At 40.8% G+C, this 21,415-nt stretch overlaps 1 protein-coding gene across 1 annotated transcript in view; it reads right to left on the bottom strand.

Moving 5' to 3' along the window:
* setd3 (SET domain containing 3, actin histidine methyltransferase) overlaps positions 1-19,601 on the bottom strand; it is a 35,712-nt gene extending 16,111 nt beyond the window's left edge. The window contains exons 1-7 of the mRNA XM_044047714.1: positions 19,479-19,601; positions 14,057-14,175; positions 12,052-12,144; positions 10,950-11,098; positions 10,677-10,749; positions 8,320-8,576; positions 247-305 (exon numbers count right to left, since the gene is read on the bottom strand). Coding sequence (XP_043903649.1) covers positions 247-305; positions 8,320-8,576; positions 10,677-10,749; positions 10,950-11,098; positions 12,052-12,144; positions 14,057-14,159 — 734 coding nt within the window. The 5' untranslated portion in view covers positions 14,160-14,175; positions 19,479-19,601. The remainder of the gene's footprint in view (positions 1-246; positions 306-8,319; positions 8,577-10,676; positions 10,750-10,949; positions 11,099-12,051; positions 12,145-14,056; positions 14,176-19,478) is intronic.
* Between the last annotated feature and the right edge of the window lie 1,814 nt (positions 19,602-21,415).

Below are 21,415 nucleotides of genomic sequence, written 5' to 3'. Positions count from 1 at the left end.
GTCACCACAGATATGAAATACCATGACAGTAAAAAGCCAGCTTCACCGGATGACAAGCAACTTTCACACCATACATTACCTCGGCTACGTATTCAGACTAGTTTGTAGATAAACAGTGGCAAGTGCATTGGTAGCTTAACAGTTGGTGTAGCCCCTTAAGCACCGTGGCAAGACCTGAGCAGGTCTGCGTCACCTGTATTGGCACAATGGGCCTTCTGGTTTCGGGTCCCTGTCCCACACACTGACCTGTAGTCATCAAAAGTGAAGGTGTCCTTCAGGGGCAGATTGCTGGCTGCAGGATGAGTCTGGGGATAGACAGAGGGAGGTGGAGGAAAGAAAAAAAGGAAGATAGAGGCCAAGGAAAAAAAAAAACACAAATCAGTGTGAGGAATTTCATTATGCAGATATAGTCGGGGTGGGACGGTGGGGGTAGGGGCTGCCTGACAAGGATGCCTAACAAGAAAGACTGGGAGTTGGGGGGCCACCATTGGGCCGCATGCATGTGTGTGTGTACGTAGGGGTCCGTTAGTGCAGTGTGACACTCACTCTCCCCCATACATCACTGTCAGCTTAATTTGTTGTGGCCAGCAGCTATCATAAATCTGCCTCATCAATTTGGGCCTGAAAGAGGGTCTGTGTGTGTGTGTGTGTGTGTGTGTGTGCGCACGCCACCTACAACAGTGATCGTGTGAGAGATAGAAAGAAGTCCCCTTACAAGAGAGATCACATCCAACTACGTTGCTTTTAAAGGGATATTTCAGTTTTTTTGTGTGCATGTGCAGTTGAATGAGATACTGATAGTCCCCCTGTGCTGTGAGACCCTGCTTGAGACATGGACACTCACTAAGGTGTCTCACGCTCTTGCAACATACCTGCTAAAAATCAGTAAGCTGTACCAAGTGTTACACAGTAGATCTTTAAGTGATGGTGGGGTCACCACAAGGAGGGGCTATGGTAAGTTGTACATTATAATTTTTTTTTTTAACAATAGGGTAATTATACATGCTGCTGGGCTGATAAAGCCCTGCTACAATCTACATCTAACATGAAGGACTGGCTCACAATTAAGAAATGAACTGGCAACCACATAAATCAGTTAAAAATGCCTGTATTGGATTCAACGCGATATTTGAGTTCATACATCTCTAATTTGAACATGTATGCAAACTAAGCAATAGCCTAGTTTGCCTACACAGCCACAGAGCACTGACATCAGGCCATAGGCCCCAGAGACCCTAGAAACACCCCTGCTAGATTTCACCAAGTTCAGAAAGCTGGTAAAGGGAATGATTTAGTTGAAGAAAAGAGATCAGCAGTTGAAAGACCATCATGACTGCAGTACTTCACCTATCTGCAGGCCCAAATAGACCAACTGGAGCCCATGAAGTCCCTTGTACTGAACAACCACTACACAATGGCCCGATTGTACCAGTTCATCAAACTGGTGGTAGGGCATTTTATCTCTTAACACTGATAGACCTCTCCTCAACACACACACATACACAAACACCTCAGGGTAAAATAGAGTGGTCACATCATATTTCACCTCTGGAAGTGAATAGCTGCTCTGTGTGTGTGTGTGTGGAGGTGCGTTTCTACAGCATGTCCAGAAGTGACACTGATTAATCTCTACAGGTAACTATGGAGGGATCATGCTAGTCAAGTTAACCAAAGTGACCACATTCAAAAACAATTTTATCTGTGCTCCATTTGACTCAGTCCTATCAGGAGAGGATGGGGTATGTGGTCAATGTGGTGGACGTTACATGTAACCAGACTGACCTCTCGTCTCCCGCACCTCATCCACAGAGTTCTGCTGTGGTTATGAGTTATTAAAGGGCTGTAAGACCCTACACTTACAGCTAGGACTAGGACTGTCACTTTTTACAAAAATCGAGCTTGAACCTATTTTTTATGACACATAACTCTTTTAAATAATTTCACAATTTCCATTACTTTGAAGCGACCAGCACTAAACTCAAATTTAGAGTATTCAACACTCGGTAAAGTAGGATGGAATAAACATTACAGATAAAGCCACAGTTAGGGCTGCGATGATGAACCAATTACAAAATCAATTGTCCACTATTAGTATTATCAAATAATCAAGGGTTTTTTAATAGTTGAAACAAGATCCATGATTTTTAGCTTCTTAGATCTGAATATGTTCAAGTTTAAGTGTTTCACATAACAAATAAATCATTAAAACAATCAAAATTTTATTGATCACACAATTACCTCAGAGATTAATGGATTAAGAAAATAATTGTTAGTTGCAGCCCTAGTCACAATTGTGATCAGTAAAATTCCGTTAAAATGAAAGATGGATTGACTGGACACAGGTTTAAAAAATACTATTAATGTGCAAGTAAATGAAAGAAATAACAAGTCTTGTGTCAAAAAGCCTTAAACCCAAATAAAATCCCAACCCCACACACACAAACACATACAGATACACAGCATCAAACACTGAGCTCTTGATGCATTAGTATGCAAAGACAGAGGTAATCCATCATGTGCCACAGTGGACACACAGAGTGTGGATGTGTACTTGAATTGCGTTAAAGGTAGATCTGAATCTATGGGAGAGTCTTTACACCTTTACAATGGAGACATGTTTGGAAAGTGAGGGCATATTTACTGGGAAATCACTTCATAAAAAGGATCTTTGATGTATGTACATAGACTTGGGTATGACAATTGGGACACATCCATAACAACTTCAAGGTCCTGTATTGTCCTCACAATGACAACCCTATAAGAAATTAGTTGGTTTGAAAAGTGAACCCTCGGAAGTAGGAGGAATTAAAAATGTTGTCACTTGAGTGAGAGTCCACTTTTTAATGATAAATATTCATTAATTCAATTTTTCAACGCACATTCCCCAAACCTTTTTCAGACGTAAATTTACACCACGATTGATGCGGTCACAAAAATCTTTGAGTTTTGTGGTATGGGAAAGGCCTCAAAAATGCGATTCATTTGGGGGAATAATAAGAATAATAATAATAATAATAATCCTTCCAGTTTCAATAGGGTTCTTGCAACCTTGTTGCTCGAACCCTAATAATAATAATCTTTTGCATTTCAATAGGGTTCTTGCAACCTTGTTGCTCGAACCCTAATTAAAATTGTATTGTCACACAAAAGTATAAAAAGTTTAAATGCACCATTGTAATGCAACTGTTCATTTATTCAGTTATTCAGCACCATGACTCAAAAATAGATGTGTTTGTGCAAATACACCATAGACTTTATACACACGCGTGCACACACACACTTATAAAGTGTAAGGACATGGCAGCTCCCAAAATGCTTCCGACTCTACCTTGACTAAGACGACGGCGAGAAAAAAAAAACTTGCTTATACGTCGCACTTCTGACTAGCACGTCATAGTTTGGCTTACTTGAAGCTCTTACTTACTTCTAGCTCTAATTTGTACCCAAATGTTTAAATGCACTTATTGTAAGTCGCTTTGGATAAAAGCGTCTGCTAAGTGACATGTAATGTAATGTAATGTAATGCTAACAGATCGTAAAGTTTTTTTTACGATTTCGGGAATAACTTTTACACAGATAATCGTACCGCACTCAAAATTGGTGACAACAGTCAAAACACATGGTAGATGACGCGTGATCAATATGACGACAAATCGTTTAATGGTGTTGCCATGGCAACGACGCAAAGTCTGATTTTTGGGACAAAAAATCAAACTGCTACAACTTTGCGAATCCTGGTCCGATCTGAACCAAACTTGCAAGGATTGATGACAGTCCGGCCCTGAACACGTCTATATGAAAATATTAATTTTCAAATACAGCGCCCCCTGGTGACAGCAGACAGAATTACATTTATAGTTTTTGATGCTGCTCCAACAGGGATTGTTGTATCCACTTGAAACTTAGTATGTGGGACCCCAGACCCTTCCTCAACATGTCCGTAAAAGGTCACCTCCCTACAGGAAGTGGAAGGCCCAAAACAGGAAGTAAAGTCTTACATTGTCCGATTGACACGAAACTGGATATGTGAGTTACGGGACCTTCCCTGAACATGTTTCCGGAGACGAACAGGAAGTCGGCCATTTTAAACAGGAAGTGCCCTCTAACTTTGCCGTACATTGTCCGATTTGCACAAAACCTTATATGTGACAACAGGGACCTGTCCTGAGCATGTCCGTAAAAGGTCACCTCCCTACAGGACGTGGAACGCCCGTAACAGGAAGTAAAGTCTTACGTTGTCCGATTGACACGAAACTAGATATGTGAGCTACGGGACCTTCCCTGAACATGTTTACGGAGACGAACAGGAAGTCGGCCATTTTAAACAGGAAGTGCCCTCTAACTTTGCTGTACGTTGTCCGATTTGCACAAAACCTTATATGTGACACCAGGGACCTGTCCTGAGCATGTCCGTAAAAGGTCACCTCCCTACAGGAAGTGTAACACCCGAAACAGGAAGTAAAGTCTTACATTGTCCGATTGACACAAAACTAGATATGTGAGTTACGGGACCTTCCCTGAACATGTTTCCAGAGACGAACAGGAAGTTGGCCATTTTAAACAGGAAGTGCCCTATAACTTTGCCATACCTTGCCGATCCCCCCCGAAATTTGGATCGACATGTGCGGGGACGCCGCTGAAAATAACTAGTACTGAAAATAACTACTGGGTTCGAGCCGACCCACGCGGGTCGCCGTGTGCCACGGCTCCCCGCGTGCCTCACGCTCTCACCCGTTCATTCACCGCGCGCGGTACTAGTTATTTTTTTATTTGTTTCATAAACAAATACATAAACAATATCTGAAGGCACTTCAGTTCATCTTTTCAAAAGTTTTAAGACATCAAGACAGGGTTTGAGATGGAGAGACAACTGTGTCAGTCTGTGTCTCGCTCCTGTTTGTCTCTTGCCAATTGTACCCGTCTGTGCCACACCTTACTGTGCCTCACCTGTGTTAACCGACTGGGCTTCACACACTCACCACTGTAACCAGTCTCGCCTGCATCCACGCCACTGACTCACACTTTCACCTATCTCTTCCACTTCATAACCCTGTTCATCACAAGAACCTTCCTGGTTCAGCGCTCTATCACAGGAGGGGGGCGGGGTAGGGGGTTGACGAAGGTACATTCAGGTCAATTCAATTCAATGTGACAAGCTAATTTTTCAGCCCGGTCATCTGAGGGGGAAGAGGACAAAGAGAGTGTGTGTGTGTGTGTGTGTTAAGGATGGGACTTTTTTCGACAAAACAATCGAGAATCGACATGCTCACCACGACAAAAAAAATTCTGAGTTGAAATGTTGGGGGGCGGGGCTTGCAGGATTTTCATGTGTATTTATGAATTGTATTTATGTGTTACTACATTACCTATTTAAATAAACATCATGAAGTGCGCTACACAAATGAAGGGGGCATTTCACCCAGTCAAAATCCTGCAATCTGGTGGAAACTTAGTGTGTGGGTTCAAAAACCTCAGCCGTCTGGCAAAAGCCTACCTCATTCTGCATCCCTGCCACATCTGCGCCAGTGGAGAGTTTTCTCTGCCACGGGATTAATAGTGAATAGACTGGACACTTGCTTTCTTCCCAAACACGTGGACATGCTTGTGTTCTTGAACAAAAACGAGGCCGAAATGGTAAGATAAGTTCACCTGATAGAGATGCGCGGCTGGCAGTTACACCCACGGAAACTGATAATCTGCGGGGTGGGTGGATTGTGTGAAAAAAAAATAAAAAATTTGGATAATTTGTGGGCGGGTCGTGGTTGAAATAAATGAACAAATAAATAAATAACATGTAGGTCAACATATTGACTATGAAATGAGGCAGAAATTAGTTCTGCCTCATCTGCACAGCTGCTGTGTTCCATAACAACAGATTATGTTTAGCAGACTGCTACTACAATTCTACAAATGCCGTGACGTTCCCATCCCTAGTGTGTGTAAGCGGTAAGTGTTTTTGGGTGTTAAGAAAGGAGATGAGGGGACCGGATCCTCCATGCTCCATGTGTGTGTGTCTGATTATGAGGAGGACATGAGATTTTCACATGTAACTAAAACAGACAAAGTCCGACTCAAAGTCAGAGAATCATTATTCAATAATGTGCTGCACTAAGGATTGTCAGTAAAATCACAAGACAATATGGTATCATGTGGTATCTAAAATAGCCAGGGACTCATATCAAGAGTGTCTGTTGAAAACATCTGTCTGCGTAGGTGAATATTTAAAGGGAAGAAGCACAGATGAGAGCACATGGGAGGGGGGTGGGATGTATCGGCAGCATCAGTTGTGACGTAAACATAGAAACTTAATTCAAATTTAAAAATGTTCAGCTCAATTAGGACATCATTCAGTCCATTCCAAATTTTGTAAGGTCATAATTTCTGAAAAATGCAACTATTTCCAAAGAAAATGTTTCATTCAAATGAATTGAAAACTGTGAAGATTTGAACCTGGGTCAGTAAATTAAATTATGAGGCAACTATATTCACTTATTTAAACCCTGAAAAATAAGATTTAGGGGTTTAGTTACTTAAACATTGCCATCTGTTTTATTTAACTTCTGGGAATAAGCTGCCAGTGTCACTATAAACATTCACCGCTGAGCAAGGTACCCAAACCCCATTGCTCCGTGTGGCTGCCCACTGCTCCTAATTCTAGGATGAGTCAAATGCAGAGAAATTATTTCCATGAGGGGATTAATAAAGTATAACATTTGGATTTATTTGTCTATCAGCATTACTGTTTGTGGTATTCCTCTCTCAGTCTCTATAGATGATTGGTTAGCCAGTAGTAGTAGTAGTTTGAATATGATACATGAAAATTGCATTATGGGTCATAAAAGAGTGTTCAGCGCCAAAGCACTAAGACAGCTCCCAGCATCACAACAGTGAAACCAACAGTAATGGGTGACTGACCAACCCACACATTATCTCAAGGCTATGTACAGTGCCTTGAAATAATGTATGTGATTTGGCGCTATCCAAATAAAACTGAACTGAATTGCCTCTACAGCACTGAGGTTATTAATCCATCTCAATAACACCTAAAACACAACACAACACAACACTCCCCCCTAGTGGAGATCCACCAGAACAGCAGTGTACTGACTAACAGACTAACCAAAGCATATTGCTGTGTTCTTTGTATTTTGACACCCAAATACAAAGTGTAATATTATATATATAATTAAGTGAAACGGTCAAAGTATCGGTCAAACATACATAAACTACTGAAGTTTATAACATCTTTTCCATCATGGCTGTAAACATTCAACCCCCTGTCTATGTAGCTGCTGACAGAAGAGATAGAGAAGACTACAGAGAAGATGATTTCTGATTCAGCACATGCTTCATGCTTATAAATAGAACATTTGCATATATTCAGATTAGTATCCCACTCAGTTATCTAGGCCTCTTAGAAAACATTTCATCATACAACATGATCAATGTCTCTATAGATTAATTCATGTCCCAAAAAAACATTTATAAATTCCAAAATTAACAAGTTGCTTGCTATCAAATTATAATTAAAAAAGAAGTTATAACTATTAGTTCTACTGTTCTTTGTCTGGCATGACACACAAGATGGTGGCCAGACCGAATTGGGTACCGCAGACGGGCTCGACCCTGCCCTTGCTAAAGCTCTGAGTGTAATGACTTCCAACATTATTAAAGTTATTGATGAAAAACTTGGCCCTCTAGCCGAGACTATCCACAAGCATGCTACGGAGCTCCAGGCAGCTCACAAGCGGCTAGATGAAGCAGAGACTAGGATACTGACAGTTGAAAACTCCATCGGAGCACAAGAGCTGAGGACTGTGGAGCTGAAGAAGCAGAAGGTACGTGCCCTCACGGAGAGTTTGGACATGGTTGAGAACTACAACAAGCGCCTAAACATTTGTGTCGTCACATAAGCCACATAAAGCTGGAGAGTGCCCACCACACCCTCACACTGAAACCGGACTCGAACAAGGGCCCCAGGCCGCTGCTGCTACGATTCCACATGTTCAAAGACAAGCTGCATTTTTAATCTATATATATTAATTTTATAATATTTAGTTAACTAATGTATTCAATATAATAAATATGATGATTACCAATGCAACAGCCTTTAAAACTAGGAGAAGTCATCACAGATACCTCATCAAGATGTTTGTCTCATATCACAATATAGATATAATATCAATATACTGCCCAGTCCTAGCAGCAATATGAGAAAATGTCAAATGGCACTAGTGGCACATGTGACTGCTGTCTGTCTCTTTTTCAAAAGACAAAAAAATAAGAAAAAGTTTGAGCAAGTTTGTATGTGTTGCCTACCTGTACCAGTTTGTAGAAGTAAGCATATTGGCGTGCCGTGTTTTTATACTGGCTCAGAACATCCTGCACTGCCTGCGTGGCCAGCAGCAGCTCCACCTCCTCCTGCTGGTAATACAGTGGCGTGTCATATTCCTGAGGAAGACTGCGGATGTACGGCAGCCATGGTGACGACACGTTGGCCCGCTCACAAAGTAGGTGGAGAGCCAGTGTTACGTTGCCCATGGCCTGGAGGATTCTGTCCTGGCTGTATAGGGGACCTGAGGCACAGAGGTTACAGTCAGTTACAGGGCAACATTTTACTGCTGTGGAAAGACTCAAAAAACTGATGTTCTTGTCTTCTTTGACTTCACTGTTAATGATAAAGACTGCAGCAGCTTCTGGGACACAATGACTTCCTTCAAGTCATCCATCCATCACCACTTCATCCTCCATGTGAGGGTTGCGGGGGCGCTGATGCCAATCCCAGCTGACACAGGGTGAAAGGTGGGTTACACCCTGGACAGGTTGCCAGTCCATCACAGGGCCACATAGAGACAAACAGCCATCCACTCTCACACTCAATTTAGAGTGGCCACCTAATTCCCAAATCATGCAAACTCCAGGAAGGCTGTTGTTCCGACCAGGTCACAACATAAATTCATGACTCAAAATTTGGTCTCTCGATTTAATCCTGCAAGAATAGTTTGTAATAAGAACATGTGTCACATTGTTTTAATTCAACCATTGTTAGTTGAATGCAACATTTTCCATATTCCATATTTACTTAATTATTAATGTAAAAAGTCAACCCCTGTAAAGAGATAGTAACGCTACAGTCAGGGTAATGCTTTACTTAAAATGTATGCTTAAATCAGTGTAAAGCAAATGCAGAATTTCTCCTCTTTAGGAGTGGCTGAGAACATGTGAACAACTGTGGAGTAAAGACTGATAACAGTTTTTCTTCAGTCTTTTGTTCAGGATTTTATTGGTGTGTCTAAAAATATTGTTCAAAGACACACCGGAACATAGTACGAATAACTCCTCCTCCTCAAACACTATTTAAGACCATCAGCAAGCTTTATCAGCAGTTTACCGTTCACTCGTGAGTAACTGCACCTGCTCCTACACTACTGCGTTTGGTTTTCTTGCTAGCTGAGATGTCTTTGTTGTCAAAATATCTTACATCGATGCAAATACACACAGAGAAACTGATGAGGAAATCATGTAAAGAAGAACAGAAAGAAGAGCAGACATGCTGTGATACCACTGAAAGAGAAAGAGAAAGACAGAGCACAGGACTGTAGCTAAACCAGCTCTGTGTTTGTGAACTGTATGTCAACTGAAAATGTTGCTTCACTACAACTTTGTTAAAACAAGTGATTTAATATTGGAGCATTTACATTTCAACATTCTGGTCAAACACTATTGAACAGCAGTGTTTGTGGACTTTGGTCCCCACTAAACCGTGTGTGTGTGTGTGTGTGTGTGTGTGTGTGTGTGTGTGTGTGTGTGTGTGTGTGATTGGTCCCTCCACAGGACACATCCACAGCATCTCAGAGTGAGTGTTTTCCTGAACTGCGTATTTGAAACCTAGTTTTTAAATACTCAGCAGTAGGGCTGTAAAGTCCCGGTCGACTGGTCGATTTATGAGTCGATACGTTCAGGTTCGACTCAAATTGTGATCGGCAAAGGTCAACTTTATGCCGTTTTAATTTCATACAGTCTATGGTTAATTTGATTTCATCTGGAGGAATATACCAAGTGCTAGTGGGGGTGTTTTCAAAGCACCCCTGTTCCACAGGTTTCACAGCGTGTCTTCAGAGAACACCCTCCTTGTTTTCAGTATTTTGGATTAGCCCAACCCACAGGAGAGAAAGATTAAAGAATGTCCAGTGGTTTTATTTAATTTTGAGCATTTAATTTTAGGCAACAGTCAGTCCTCCTAACATCCATGTCAAAGAAATCAGCAGTGTGGCAGCATTTTACAAAAATAGATGGCGATAAAAAAGTCAGTTTGCATATCACAGCTTGACTATAAACATGACATATCATATAAAAACAGTAAGCTAACTTGTCTTCATTATGTTGCTCCATCCGTTTTGAGTACATGATCATATCAGAATTGGCATATTTCAATGTTTTAGTCATTGATTCGTTTAATAACAGCAGGGCAGTCGACCAAGAAGAGGTCGACTGAAGCCCTGAAATTTCGATTCAAAATCGACAGCCCTACTTAGCAGGTTTTTCCACACACGTCACATTCTTATTCATTCCCTTCAGCAAATAATCCATTGAGTTTTCATTGCAGTAAATGCTTGAGATTTGCTTCAAGAATAAAAGTTTCCTTACAAATATTTGTAATATTAAGACGTTCTCACCAAGTACAGAGTTCTGGGCTGACTCCACTGTCATCAGCATCTTCCTGGGAATCCACAGGAAGAGTTCCTCTGCCTGCATTACACACAAACCCACACAAATGTAGGGATGGGTGGTGAAAAAAAACCTCAAAATAAACATATGTCCTGGTTCATAATGAATTGTACACACTTCAAACCACTTAAGTGCAATAGTGCGTCAGTAGTACGGGTTAAGTTCCCTACTCCTTACAAAAGTGACAAAAAATGAAGCTGTCATCAGTGTGTTGGACTCACCTTGATGTCACGGGTGGCCCGCAGTCCGTAGCCTTCAGTGCCAAAGTTGGTTACAGTGAAGCCGTCACATGAGGCACCATTTTCTGTAGCCCAGGACATCAGGTCTGAAAAGTAGTCCTCTCTGCTGCTCTCGAACACCACTGACAAACCTGAACATACAAACAATTAACAAATGCTTTTCACACAACTGTTTCCCTATCACAATCTGACAAGTATTTCATGTATTATCTGTGTGTGTATATATATATATATATATATATATATATATATATACATATATATATATATATAGACAGACGTGACAGATTCTAGAGACGCCGTGGAGAACGTTCTGCTGCCTGCAACATCCTCCAGCATGACCAGTTTGGCAGTGGGTCAGTAATGGTGTGGGGTGGCATTTCTTTGGGGGCCGCACAGCCCTCCATGTGCTCGCCAGAGGTAGCCTGACTGCCATTAGGTACCGAGATCTTCAGACTCCTTGTGAGACCATATGCTGGTGCAGTTGGCCCTGGGTTCCTCCTAATGCAAGACAATGCTAGACCTCATGTGGCTGTAGTGTGTCAGCACTTCCTGCAAGACGAAGGCATTGATGCTATGGACTGGCCCGCCTGTTCCCCAGACCTGAATCCAATTGAGCACATCTGGGACATCATATCTCGCTCCATCCACCAACACCACGTTGCACCACAGACTGTCCAGGAGTTGCCGGATGCTTTAGTCCAGGTCTGGGAGGAGATTCCTCAGACCCGTCACCTCATCAGGAGCATGCCCAGGCGTTGTAGGGAGGTCATACAGGCACATGGAGGCCACACACACTACTGATACTTTGACTGGTTTTAAGCACATTACATCAAAGTTGGATCAGTCTGTAGTGTGTTTTTCCAGTTTAATTTTGAGTGTGACTCCAAATCCAGACCTCCATGAGTTAATAAATTTGATTTCCATTAATATTTTTTGTGTGATTTTGTTGTCAGCACATTCAACTATGTAAAGAATAAAGTATTTAATAAGAATATTTCATTCATTCAGATCTAGGATGTGTTATTTTAGTGTTCCCTTTTTTTGAGCAGTGTATGTGTGCACACATGTCCTCACTACTCACCCTTCTGTTTCTTTCGAATCTTCTCAACCAAGCCTCTGATCTGGATGTACTCCTCCCACTCCTTACCAGCAGAGGGAGCTGCACTGCTGCATTCTGGGAAAAACACAGGACAACCACAAACACCTCAGTTGTTATCATTTCAGCTGAACCACACAACCAAACACACATTAACTGTGACACACTGACCGGAAAATACAGCAAAGTATTAGTATATGGAACAATTAACGAACTAATTTAACTAATAATACCATTATATCGCAGCATATAAACGAGCAACTAATGACTTGTATAGCAGTTGCTTTTGGCTGTTCGGCTTGATTTCTGTGTCAGATGTCTCTTCCTGTGACGGCACTCTGGCCAGTCAGTGGCCGGCAGTCAGACGATGTGACGCATAGTACCTACTCAGCTTGCTTGGAACCTTGCCAGAGCAGGTACTAAAAAAGTACCTAGTACCAGGTACTATGCTAATGGGAACGCAACTTAACTGTGCCGTGGCGAGGCACGCCGAGTAGAGCTGGTGGAAACACACCAAATGTGTTCTGAAATCTAGATCAGTGGTCACAAACACAGTGCCCATAAGTACCTGGTCGCACGCTGATAGCCAATGAGGTGCCTGCAGCACAGTTCTAATAATAGAAATGACTAAATTGAGGTAGCGCAATAAAAAACAAAATAAAGCTGCTGCCGACAGCGGATTACTGTGATAGTTCATTGAACATGTTCGCAGATGTGTATCAGAACAAACTTGCACCTCACAGCAACACGCAGACCATTAGTACCTCTGTGTCTGTTCATACTGTAGGTCGCAGCCCATTTGTGAAGGTTTGCACCATGGTGCCTTGACGCACTGTCATGCACAGCTGAGGGGAAAAGTAATTCACCTGCTTATGATGCAAAACATTCTGAATGTTTTCATGGTCGACAGAGATTTGACTTGACTATCCATACAAATGACACCAGTGTAATATAATCAGATATAATAATTACTGTATTTTCATAACTCCTCCACAATCGCCACATGCCATGTTTCTACAGGAGCCCGATGCGGACAAACATACAAATGTTGTGCTTAGACGTTCCGGCTCCAGCGACGAAAAAGAAACTATGTCACGTGACAGAGGTGGAAGTTGTTGTAAGATGGCGAGAGCGCTGAAGAAGTTAAATAGGGCATATTTTTAGTGTATTTGAGGATGGAGGATCATATTTATTACTGAAGAAAGAGCACCAGCACTCCTACGTCATCAACGAAACAATTACAAAGCACCAAAAGACATGCACAGCATACGACTGAAGACAAGAGCAAACATTGGTGTTGCCTTTACCGAGTGCAGTCACTGATGAGGAACAAAGGTTTACAAACTGACGCTGATGTTGTGTGTTTTTCTGCTGAAAAGGTTATTTAACATACTTATCTAAATGTGCAGAGCTTGAGCTTGAGATCTTGTAACTACAGCTGTAGTTATCGAGTTGTCCGCAACTCGATAAAAAATACATTCCAATAGCGAATAGATAAATGAATGCATTTGTGAGACAATATTCCACAAGTGTACAACTTATGTTGCATTCATTTCATGTGAATTAATGCAACATAAGTTTACAAGTGTTCAAAATGTGTTAATTTCCTCACATTGTGAAATACAGGAGAGCAAATGTGATTTGCACCAAATACACTGTGGTGGTATGAGTAAAACTGTGAACAGTTTCCCCATTTCTTTATGTACAGATGTCTTTCACCAAATAAACTGTGGTGACAGTAGCAAAACTGTGAATGTAGGAAGATTTTCATTTGTGAGGTGTAGCATGGGATTTATGTAGCTGTAAAGTAACTCTGAACTTGTAACAGGGTAGATAAAAAAAATTCTGTGACTTCAAAATTTATGATACACATGTGACTTTCGTATATGCGTACACAATTTACTGGCACAAGTACGCAGAACTTTTGCTACCAAAATACCTTCAAAGTCTGTGAAGGTGGACTGGATGTATACATTTGAAGTAAACTTACTCTGAAGCAGTTCAGAAATGAGGTTCAACATCTCTTTAGGAGTAACCACAGCGCTGGCCCCTGAGCCTGACTTCTGAGTCTTTACTCGACTCTTCTTTCCCATGGTGCTGGACGGACAACTGGGTAGAGAAGACACATTATAACAGTTAGAACCAGACATGCTGACTTACTGCCACCAAAACACCATGTTCAACCGGGTCATGAAATGGTAAATGGTTTAAATTTATATAGGGCTTTTCTAGTCTTGACGATGTCTTGTGCATCTACAGTATGTGCAGTGCATTTTTCTATCACTCATCTTTCATACCATTCACACACGCAGTCGCCAGGAGCAATGTGGGGTTAGGTGTCTTGCCCACGGACACATCAGCATGTAGATTAGCGGAGCAGGCAATGAAGCCCGCAACCATTACCACTGAGCTACAGTCGCTCAGTTTTTCCTCGTTGAGATGGCTTCTTTGGGCTGTTTTGATTTGGTTTTGGAGCAAGAATCATGGTATTATGGTGGTGATCTTCCCCAGCTTCGCCCCAAATTCCTTCACAAACAGTATGGAAATTCAACTGTTGTCCACTGATGCAGAGCTGTCATCAGTGGCACCGCATCCCGTCTACATCGGTCACATGACCACATGATGACATGGGACACTCGACGAGATGAAATAAAAAAATTAATTTTAAAGAAATAATTTCATAGTTAGGTTCGCTTTAGGGCTGTCAATCTTCCTCTATAATCCGATTCAAATTATATTCCTTATTATTTTTAATATTAGAATTATATTTTAATTTTTACATTACATTTTAACTTCATCATGTAGTTGTTATACGTTCTGTCCACAGGACCATGCATGGGACATTGACTTTCGACAGCGCTAATATATTTAACATAATTATAGTTTGCCAGGGTGCAGTGTTGGCAGGTGTCCCCTCACGTTGCTCGTCGAGTGACATCTTTATTTTTCAGCTTGTTCATGGAAAGGTAAAGGAAAGAGGACCAGGCTTGAGTCGCCCCATTTTACACATGTGTATATATAAAAAAAATACACATTCAAACAGTAAATACAGCATTTGATTATTATTGATTTTTTGAATTTGAATTATATTCGACTCCCGAAGTTCATTCCAACAGCCCCCGTTCGCTTGTTAACATATATCAAAAGGTATCTGAATATTTAATACTTAATCATTGACTTAATTATTTATCATTTTTTCCACTGGAAATTTTGGCATTTGATAACTTTTTATGCTGGCCAAATTCACGTGACCATGACCAAAAGCCGGTAAGTACCAGTTAACGTAACGTAAGGAGGGGTTGTAAGTGTGAAACTTGAAAAGTCTTCATAAGTTCTTACAGATACTATCTGGAGATTATCCTACCAGCTCCCTTGTCTAATCTCCACAAAATATGAGATATATGAGAACACAGCAGGACAAAGTAATAGTGTGGATGGATTATTGTCTTTACACATCTTGGGCTAGGCAACATTATTTAAAGAGGAACTAAACGGGACAGCAAAACCATATTTTGTACTTTTCAGTGCAAGATTATGACATCCACACCAGCAAAACAACTGCTACAAAAACATGCACCAATGAGGACATGTTTAATTTCCTAGTCTTTGGCACAGTTAACATGACTTCCTCCTTGCCATGCAAAAGCAGCCCTTAGCCAGATCATGCATTTTAAAGTAGACGTTTACTACACAAACAAAGAACTCCTCTCTCATATGCAAAGGTATGCAACTGCTCACACCACATGCCCACCTTCCCTCTCACACATACACAATTACACAATCTAGAAGGAAGCAGCTGAGGTGATTCTTGTCACCTGGAGTCTCTTTCTTTGTAACCACACACACACCCAGCATGAGTGAGAGTGTGTGTGTCTTACTCTTCCTGTCACACCGAGCTGCTCAGGGACAACACTAGCAGTTGTCTGGTGTGGTCCAAAGCCAGCTGCCTAAAAGAAGAAAGTTTCTGGCAGCCACTTCCCAAATATTTTGCCACTGCTGAGTCACTTCTTTACTCGGAGGCACACAAACACATAGGGCTGGGTACCGAACTTCGGTTCTTTTATGGTACCGACCAAAATGCTTTGATACTCAAAAGCATACTCGAAACATGCCTTGTTTTTCGAAGAATACAATGCGGTTACACCCACAGACCAGGTTCACATGTATCTGTGTCGTTAACTACACTTAAGTGTGTTGTGACTCATAACGAAGGGGCTAAAAATGCCACAGAGGTCGAAAGTGTGGCTCCATTTCAACAAATGTAATACTAATACATAAGGATGCACCGATATGACTATTTCCACCGATATCGATATCCGATATTAATATTGCTGCTATGGCCGATAACTGATATCGATATATGTTTTAAAAAAAAGTTTCTGAGATGATAAACGTTTGTACAGAATGAAAATCACGCAAGCTGAATTTTTGAATGTCTTCCTTTATTTTCAAAACATGTTTTACCTCCAAATAACAAGGTCACATAAGACACAAGTAACCAACTACAAGTAAAGGTTTTTAGAAACCTTTACCACTTGTAGCAAGTGTGTAACTAAATTAAAGTACAGTTTAACTCCCTCAACTCACTAAACTCCTGTGAGAAAGTTTGGATCATAAATTACAAACATGAACATAAATAAAAATAATACCCTGCCAAAGTTACTGTAACCGAGATAAGGGCGTCTATACTGGGTACGTAAATAAAGTCAACAACCCTTCCTTCCGGCAACAACAACCGCGCCACTTCCCTTCACAATAAAACTACACAACAAATATGAGAAACAATACCTGACAAGCTCTACTAAGAGCTGCCATAATAAATAATAATAATTATATTATAATAATAAAATACTTTATCAAACTTGCCAGTATTCATGGCACCCACATATTTATTCAATTGCAAAACATCGGAAAAGTAGCGCCGACTTGGCAGGTTGTTGCGGGGTTCAATATGCACTATCAACCGTCGGAACCCTCGGCTGGTCGTCAAGAGCAATCATTTCCATTACCTTGATCGTTATTGCCCTGGCCACTGTCTTCCTTTGGTCGAGTCCCAGCTGCGCTGCTTTCTTTTTGTCTGCTGCCTAATGTTACTAGCGTTAGCTTCCTGCCGTTGTTTGTGTACTTCAGGGTGACGGTTTTTCAAATTACATAATCAAATTTGTGTTATTGAATGACTTGACGCGGAACCCTCCGCGCATTACCTCGACTTTGCAAGTGTTGCATAATGCTTTTTGCGTATCTTCTATTGACACCCTGAAAAATCGCCCACACCGCTGACATTCTCTCTCCTCAACACACACACACACACACGCACACATCTTGTGCTGCGCTTGCGCCACTGACGCTGCCCAAACAAATGCCGCATGGCCTCCCCTTCCCGACACACATACACAAACAGCAATTAGACGGGTATAAACATTGGTTGTTAAAATCGGCGCAGTTTTACTCATTGAACCGATGCCGATATGTTAAAAAATGACGAACATCGGCCGATAACAATATTAATGCCGATATATCGTGCATCCCTACTAATACATTGCGAAACGCATTATTTGTAAAATAGATATCGCCACTAAGGTCGGCAGTCAGCAACACGACAAATTTAACAAAGCGCCAAAACGCGTACAGCATCAACCTCAGAGCAGAAAGTTGCTCAGTATTTGAATGTAAGAAGAGCGGAGCGCAGCCATCCACCTGAGGATTCCAAGAGGAAAGAAGACTAAAAGTTATAACACAACCAATCTTATGTGTGCAGGCAAACCCAGCCATCCTGGTTACAGGACTGTCTATGGAGCAAAGATGGATCATTTCAAAAAGTTACCCAACATACAAGTTACCTGACATACTCCATAGTTAGAGAGAAACAGCACGTGCACACACACACTTTAGTTTTGTCCATGTGAGTTTGTTTTCTCTCTTGCACTCCGTGACTTGTGTACATTTGTGCACACTTTTTCAGTGTCCACCAGTGTTTTCTGTTTGTTTCATTTCTCTGTGTAAAGATTTACTAACATGTTTAAAACATCTAGATGCCTTTTTGTGCCAAATTTGTACTTCACAGGAGAAAAACTGTGCTTTAAGTTTAAAGAAAGACATTAAAACAGTCTTCCATCTACAGGCTACAGTCAGTCCTCTAACATCCATATCAAAGACATAGGCATTACAAACATGGCATATCATATAAATACAGTAAGCTAACTAGTCTGGGTTAGGTTGCTCTTTCCGTTTTGAGTATATGAACGTGTCAGAATTGGCATATTTCTGAGTTTTAGTCGAATAATTGTTGATTCGTTGTACAACGGCAGCTGTCTATTTATGTCAGCTGAGCTGAGACACTGAGTTGACATGGCTTCAGTCGATAAAGACTTTTTTTTAGTTGATTACAACCCTAGAGCAAAGAAACTGAAAAAAAATAAGGAAAATCAAAGAACTTGTTTTAATTGTTAAAAAAAAAAATTTTTTTTTAATTAAGTCACATTTTTGTGCATTTTTCCATAAGCAATCTTAATGAAAACCTTAAATCAAGAACAAACACATTTTGATTTCTTTCCCTTTGCAGGGATGATTTTGTGCTGTTACTTGCAATGCGTACTGTATCATTGTTATATGTTGTGCTTTGTGTGACATTGCAAATGGAGCTGCCATGGTAAAAAAGAGGGAAGAAACATGTCTGGCAGTAAAAAAAAATACAAATAATTATTCCTCTCCGTCACTCCCTGTGTACTGCAAAAACTTGTCTTCCAGGTCATAACCAAAAGCCAGATTCTCACAGAACTAAGCAGTGGCACAAAATCCTCACTTACCATTAGTGACATGAAAAATCTAGTGTCCAAGTCTAAATATAGTCACCAGGATTGACACGTGCAACAGAGAAACCTTTGTATTGTGTCGCTTTTTAAAGGATGAGGTCCTGCATCCAATGTGCAGAGCACAGTTAGCAGTGTAGTTTCTGTTTAAAGTGCATGTCTGACAGCTGATGAGTGAACTCATTCTGACATTAGTTGTGGTCGTGTCACGACTTCATTTTGACAGTCACTGCCCCTCTCAACTTCAGTTTAGCCAATCCGAGTGCCGGCAGTAGCCACTCCACTAGGCCAGCAGCTAGCTCCCGAACAACAAGGACTGAGGCTTGTCCGACCAGAGCCGAAACAGAACGAGGCACGGTAACGTGACGGAGCTCATTCATCCGCACTGACTTATATTAGCGAACTAGCTGTTAGCAAATACGCTGTGCAGTGACAGCCCTGACTTTTAATGGAAGCTAATCTGCTGCTAAGCTAGCCGTGTCCGCTAACACGTAGCCAATTTACGACATACACACACATGCAGTAAAGGAAAATAAACAAAGGGAAGAAGGAATAAAGCATATACACGGTAGCCGTGGACATATATCTCCGGCTCATTCGTACCTTTCCAGTGATAGCAGCAGCTGCAGCGGTAGTGTCTCTGTTCATGTACACGGACGCACCTTAACTCAGCCACAGTGTATGCGATTGGTGTAACGGATTCAGCATACTAATTGCTTGTTGGACAGCGAACATCTAACGGGCTGGAGTTGCCGCTTCTGGTAACGCCCCTTTCTCACCGCGCATTCTGATTGGACACGCACTTTTAGAAAGAACATGTGACCATAGATGGTGTGAGGTGCGGTGATTGGTTGAAACACATGTCAGTCATCAGAAAGGCTTCGGCGTTTTCCTCCTTACGAACCTACTGCAAGAACTGTCGCTGAGGACGTAATTCACGTTCACGTACTGTGACGTAAGTGGCGCTGTGTCGTCATCATCAGTCAGCTTGCTGATGATGCCACAATCTTTGTAAAAAAAAAAATGCTAGCCAGATAACCACTTTTCAAGGCCTCTGGTCTATATCTAAATATAAATAAATGTGAATTATTTATTACCTTAAAAAGATTGTAATATACAAACTATTTGCAACATTCCAATCAAGGAAGAAGTTACATACTTGCATCATTTTCATCTCTAATCATTAAAAAAAAACAAATTTAGTCAGTGGCTGCAAAGGGATATCTCAGCTTACATAAGCAGCTCTCTCTTTACACCTGGATGTTAAAATTTGTAAAGATATTGATAGGCTGCTTTTTGAATTCATCTGGAAGAATCATACACATATCAGAAAAAGTGTTGTTGAATAATTATGAATCTGGTGGGCTCAACGTTTTGGACTTTAATACACTAAATAATACATTTAAGATAAATTGGGCCAAGCATTTCCTAAAAAACCCTGTCTCAATTTGGAACTTTATTCCCCACTATATATTCTCTCGCTTCGGTGGTCTGAGCTTTATTTTGAACTACACAATGTGGACAAACTCCCTGTTGAACTGTCCAATTTTCATAAGCAGGTCCTCTTAGCATGGTCTCTAATTTATAACACAATTTATCACCTCACAGGTATCTGATTTGGAATAAAAAAAAAAGTCACCTTTTTTTGACAACTGGGTACAGAATCAAATTCTGCTGGTGTACCAACTATTTAACGGAGAGGGGCAACTTTTTTCTTATAGAGAGTTTCTTTTAACATATAATATTCCAGTTACGCCTCAAGAATTTGCAATCGTATTTGATACCATGTTCTTTCCGTGAAGACCACCCAGAAACAGTTTTACACCTCTTTTGGTATTGTTCACACACCAGATCATTTTGGCAAAACTTCAGTAGATTCATCATTGACCATATTTATAAAGACTTTGTCTTATTATGGGAGAATGTGTTATTTTGCTTTTATAGGACTCAAAATAGAGAGAATATGTATTTCATTATTCATTTATAAATTCTATTCGCATAATTTCATATTCATTAATGTAAATTCAATGGTAAAAAAAATTTCTTTTGTCTCTTTTACCCATGAAGTTGTGCATTATATTTCTTTGATTTCTGGCTCTAGCAACAAGAAGGCCATTAAAACTGTCAGTGTTTGGTCCTCTTTTTCTTTCTCTTTTTAATGACTTATTAGCTACCCTGGCAAAGTTTTATTTCTCCTGTTTGTGCTATTTGTTTGTTCACTAATGCAGTATGATTCTTGTACTGTACTGTAACCTTTTTGCAATAAAGGTGTTTAAAAAAAAAAGTGGCAGAAATAATTAGTTTGTGCCACGGCGATTTGTCACGTGACAGCTACCTAGTCATCATTATGCTGTTAAACAACAATGGCAGGGAGGATACAGGACACAAGTCACTTTATTGTGGTATGTATTTGCTTTCCTAGGATTCCATATGTGTTAAGTGTTTGAGAACCGCGGTCCCACAAGAGGGCTACAGCGTCACCCGCTGTAAAAATGAATGAAATGAACAAAATGACTCAAAAAAAGATTTGTTCAATTTAC

The sequence above is a fragment of the Solea senegalensis genome, linkage group LG16, assembly GCF_019176455.1.
Source record: "Solea senegalensis isolate Sse05_10M linkage group LG16, IFAPA_SoseM_1, whole genome shotgun sequence".
In the NCBI taxonomy this organism is placed as follows: Eukaryota; Metazoa; Chordata; class Actinopteri; order Pleuronectiformes; family Soleidae; genus Solea; species Solea senegalensis.
This window is presented reverse-complemented; position numbering and strand designations above follow the sequence as displayed.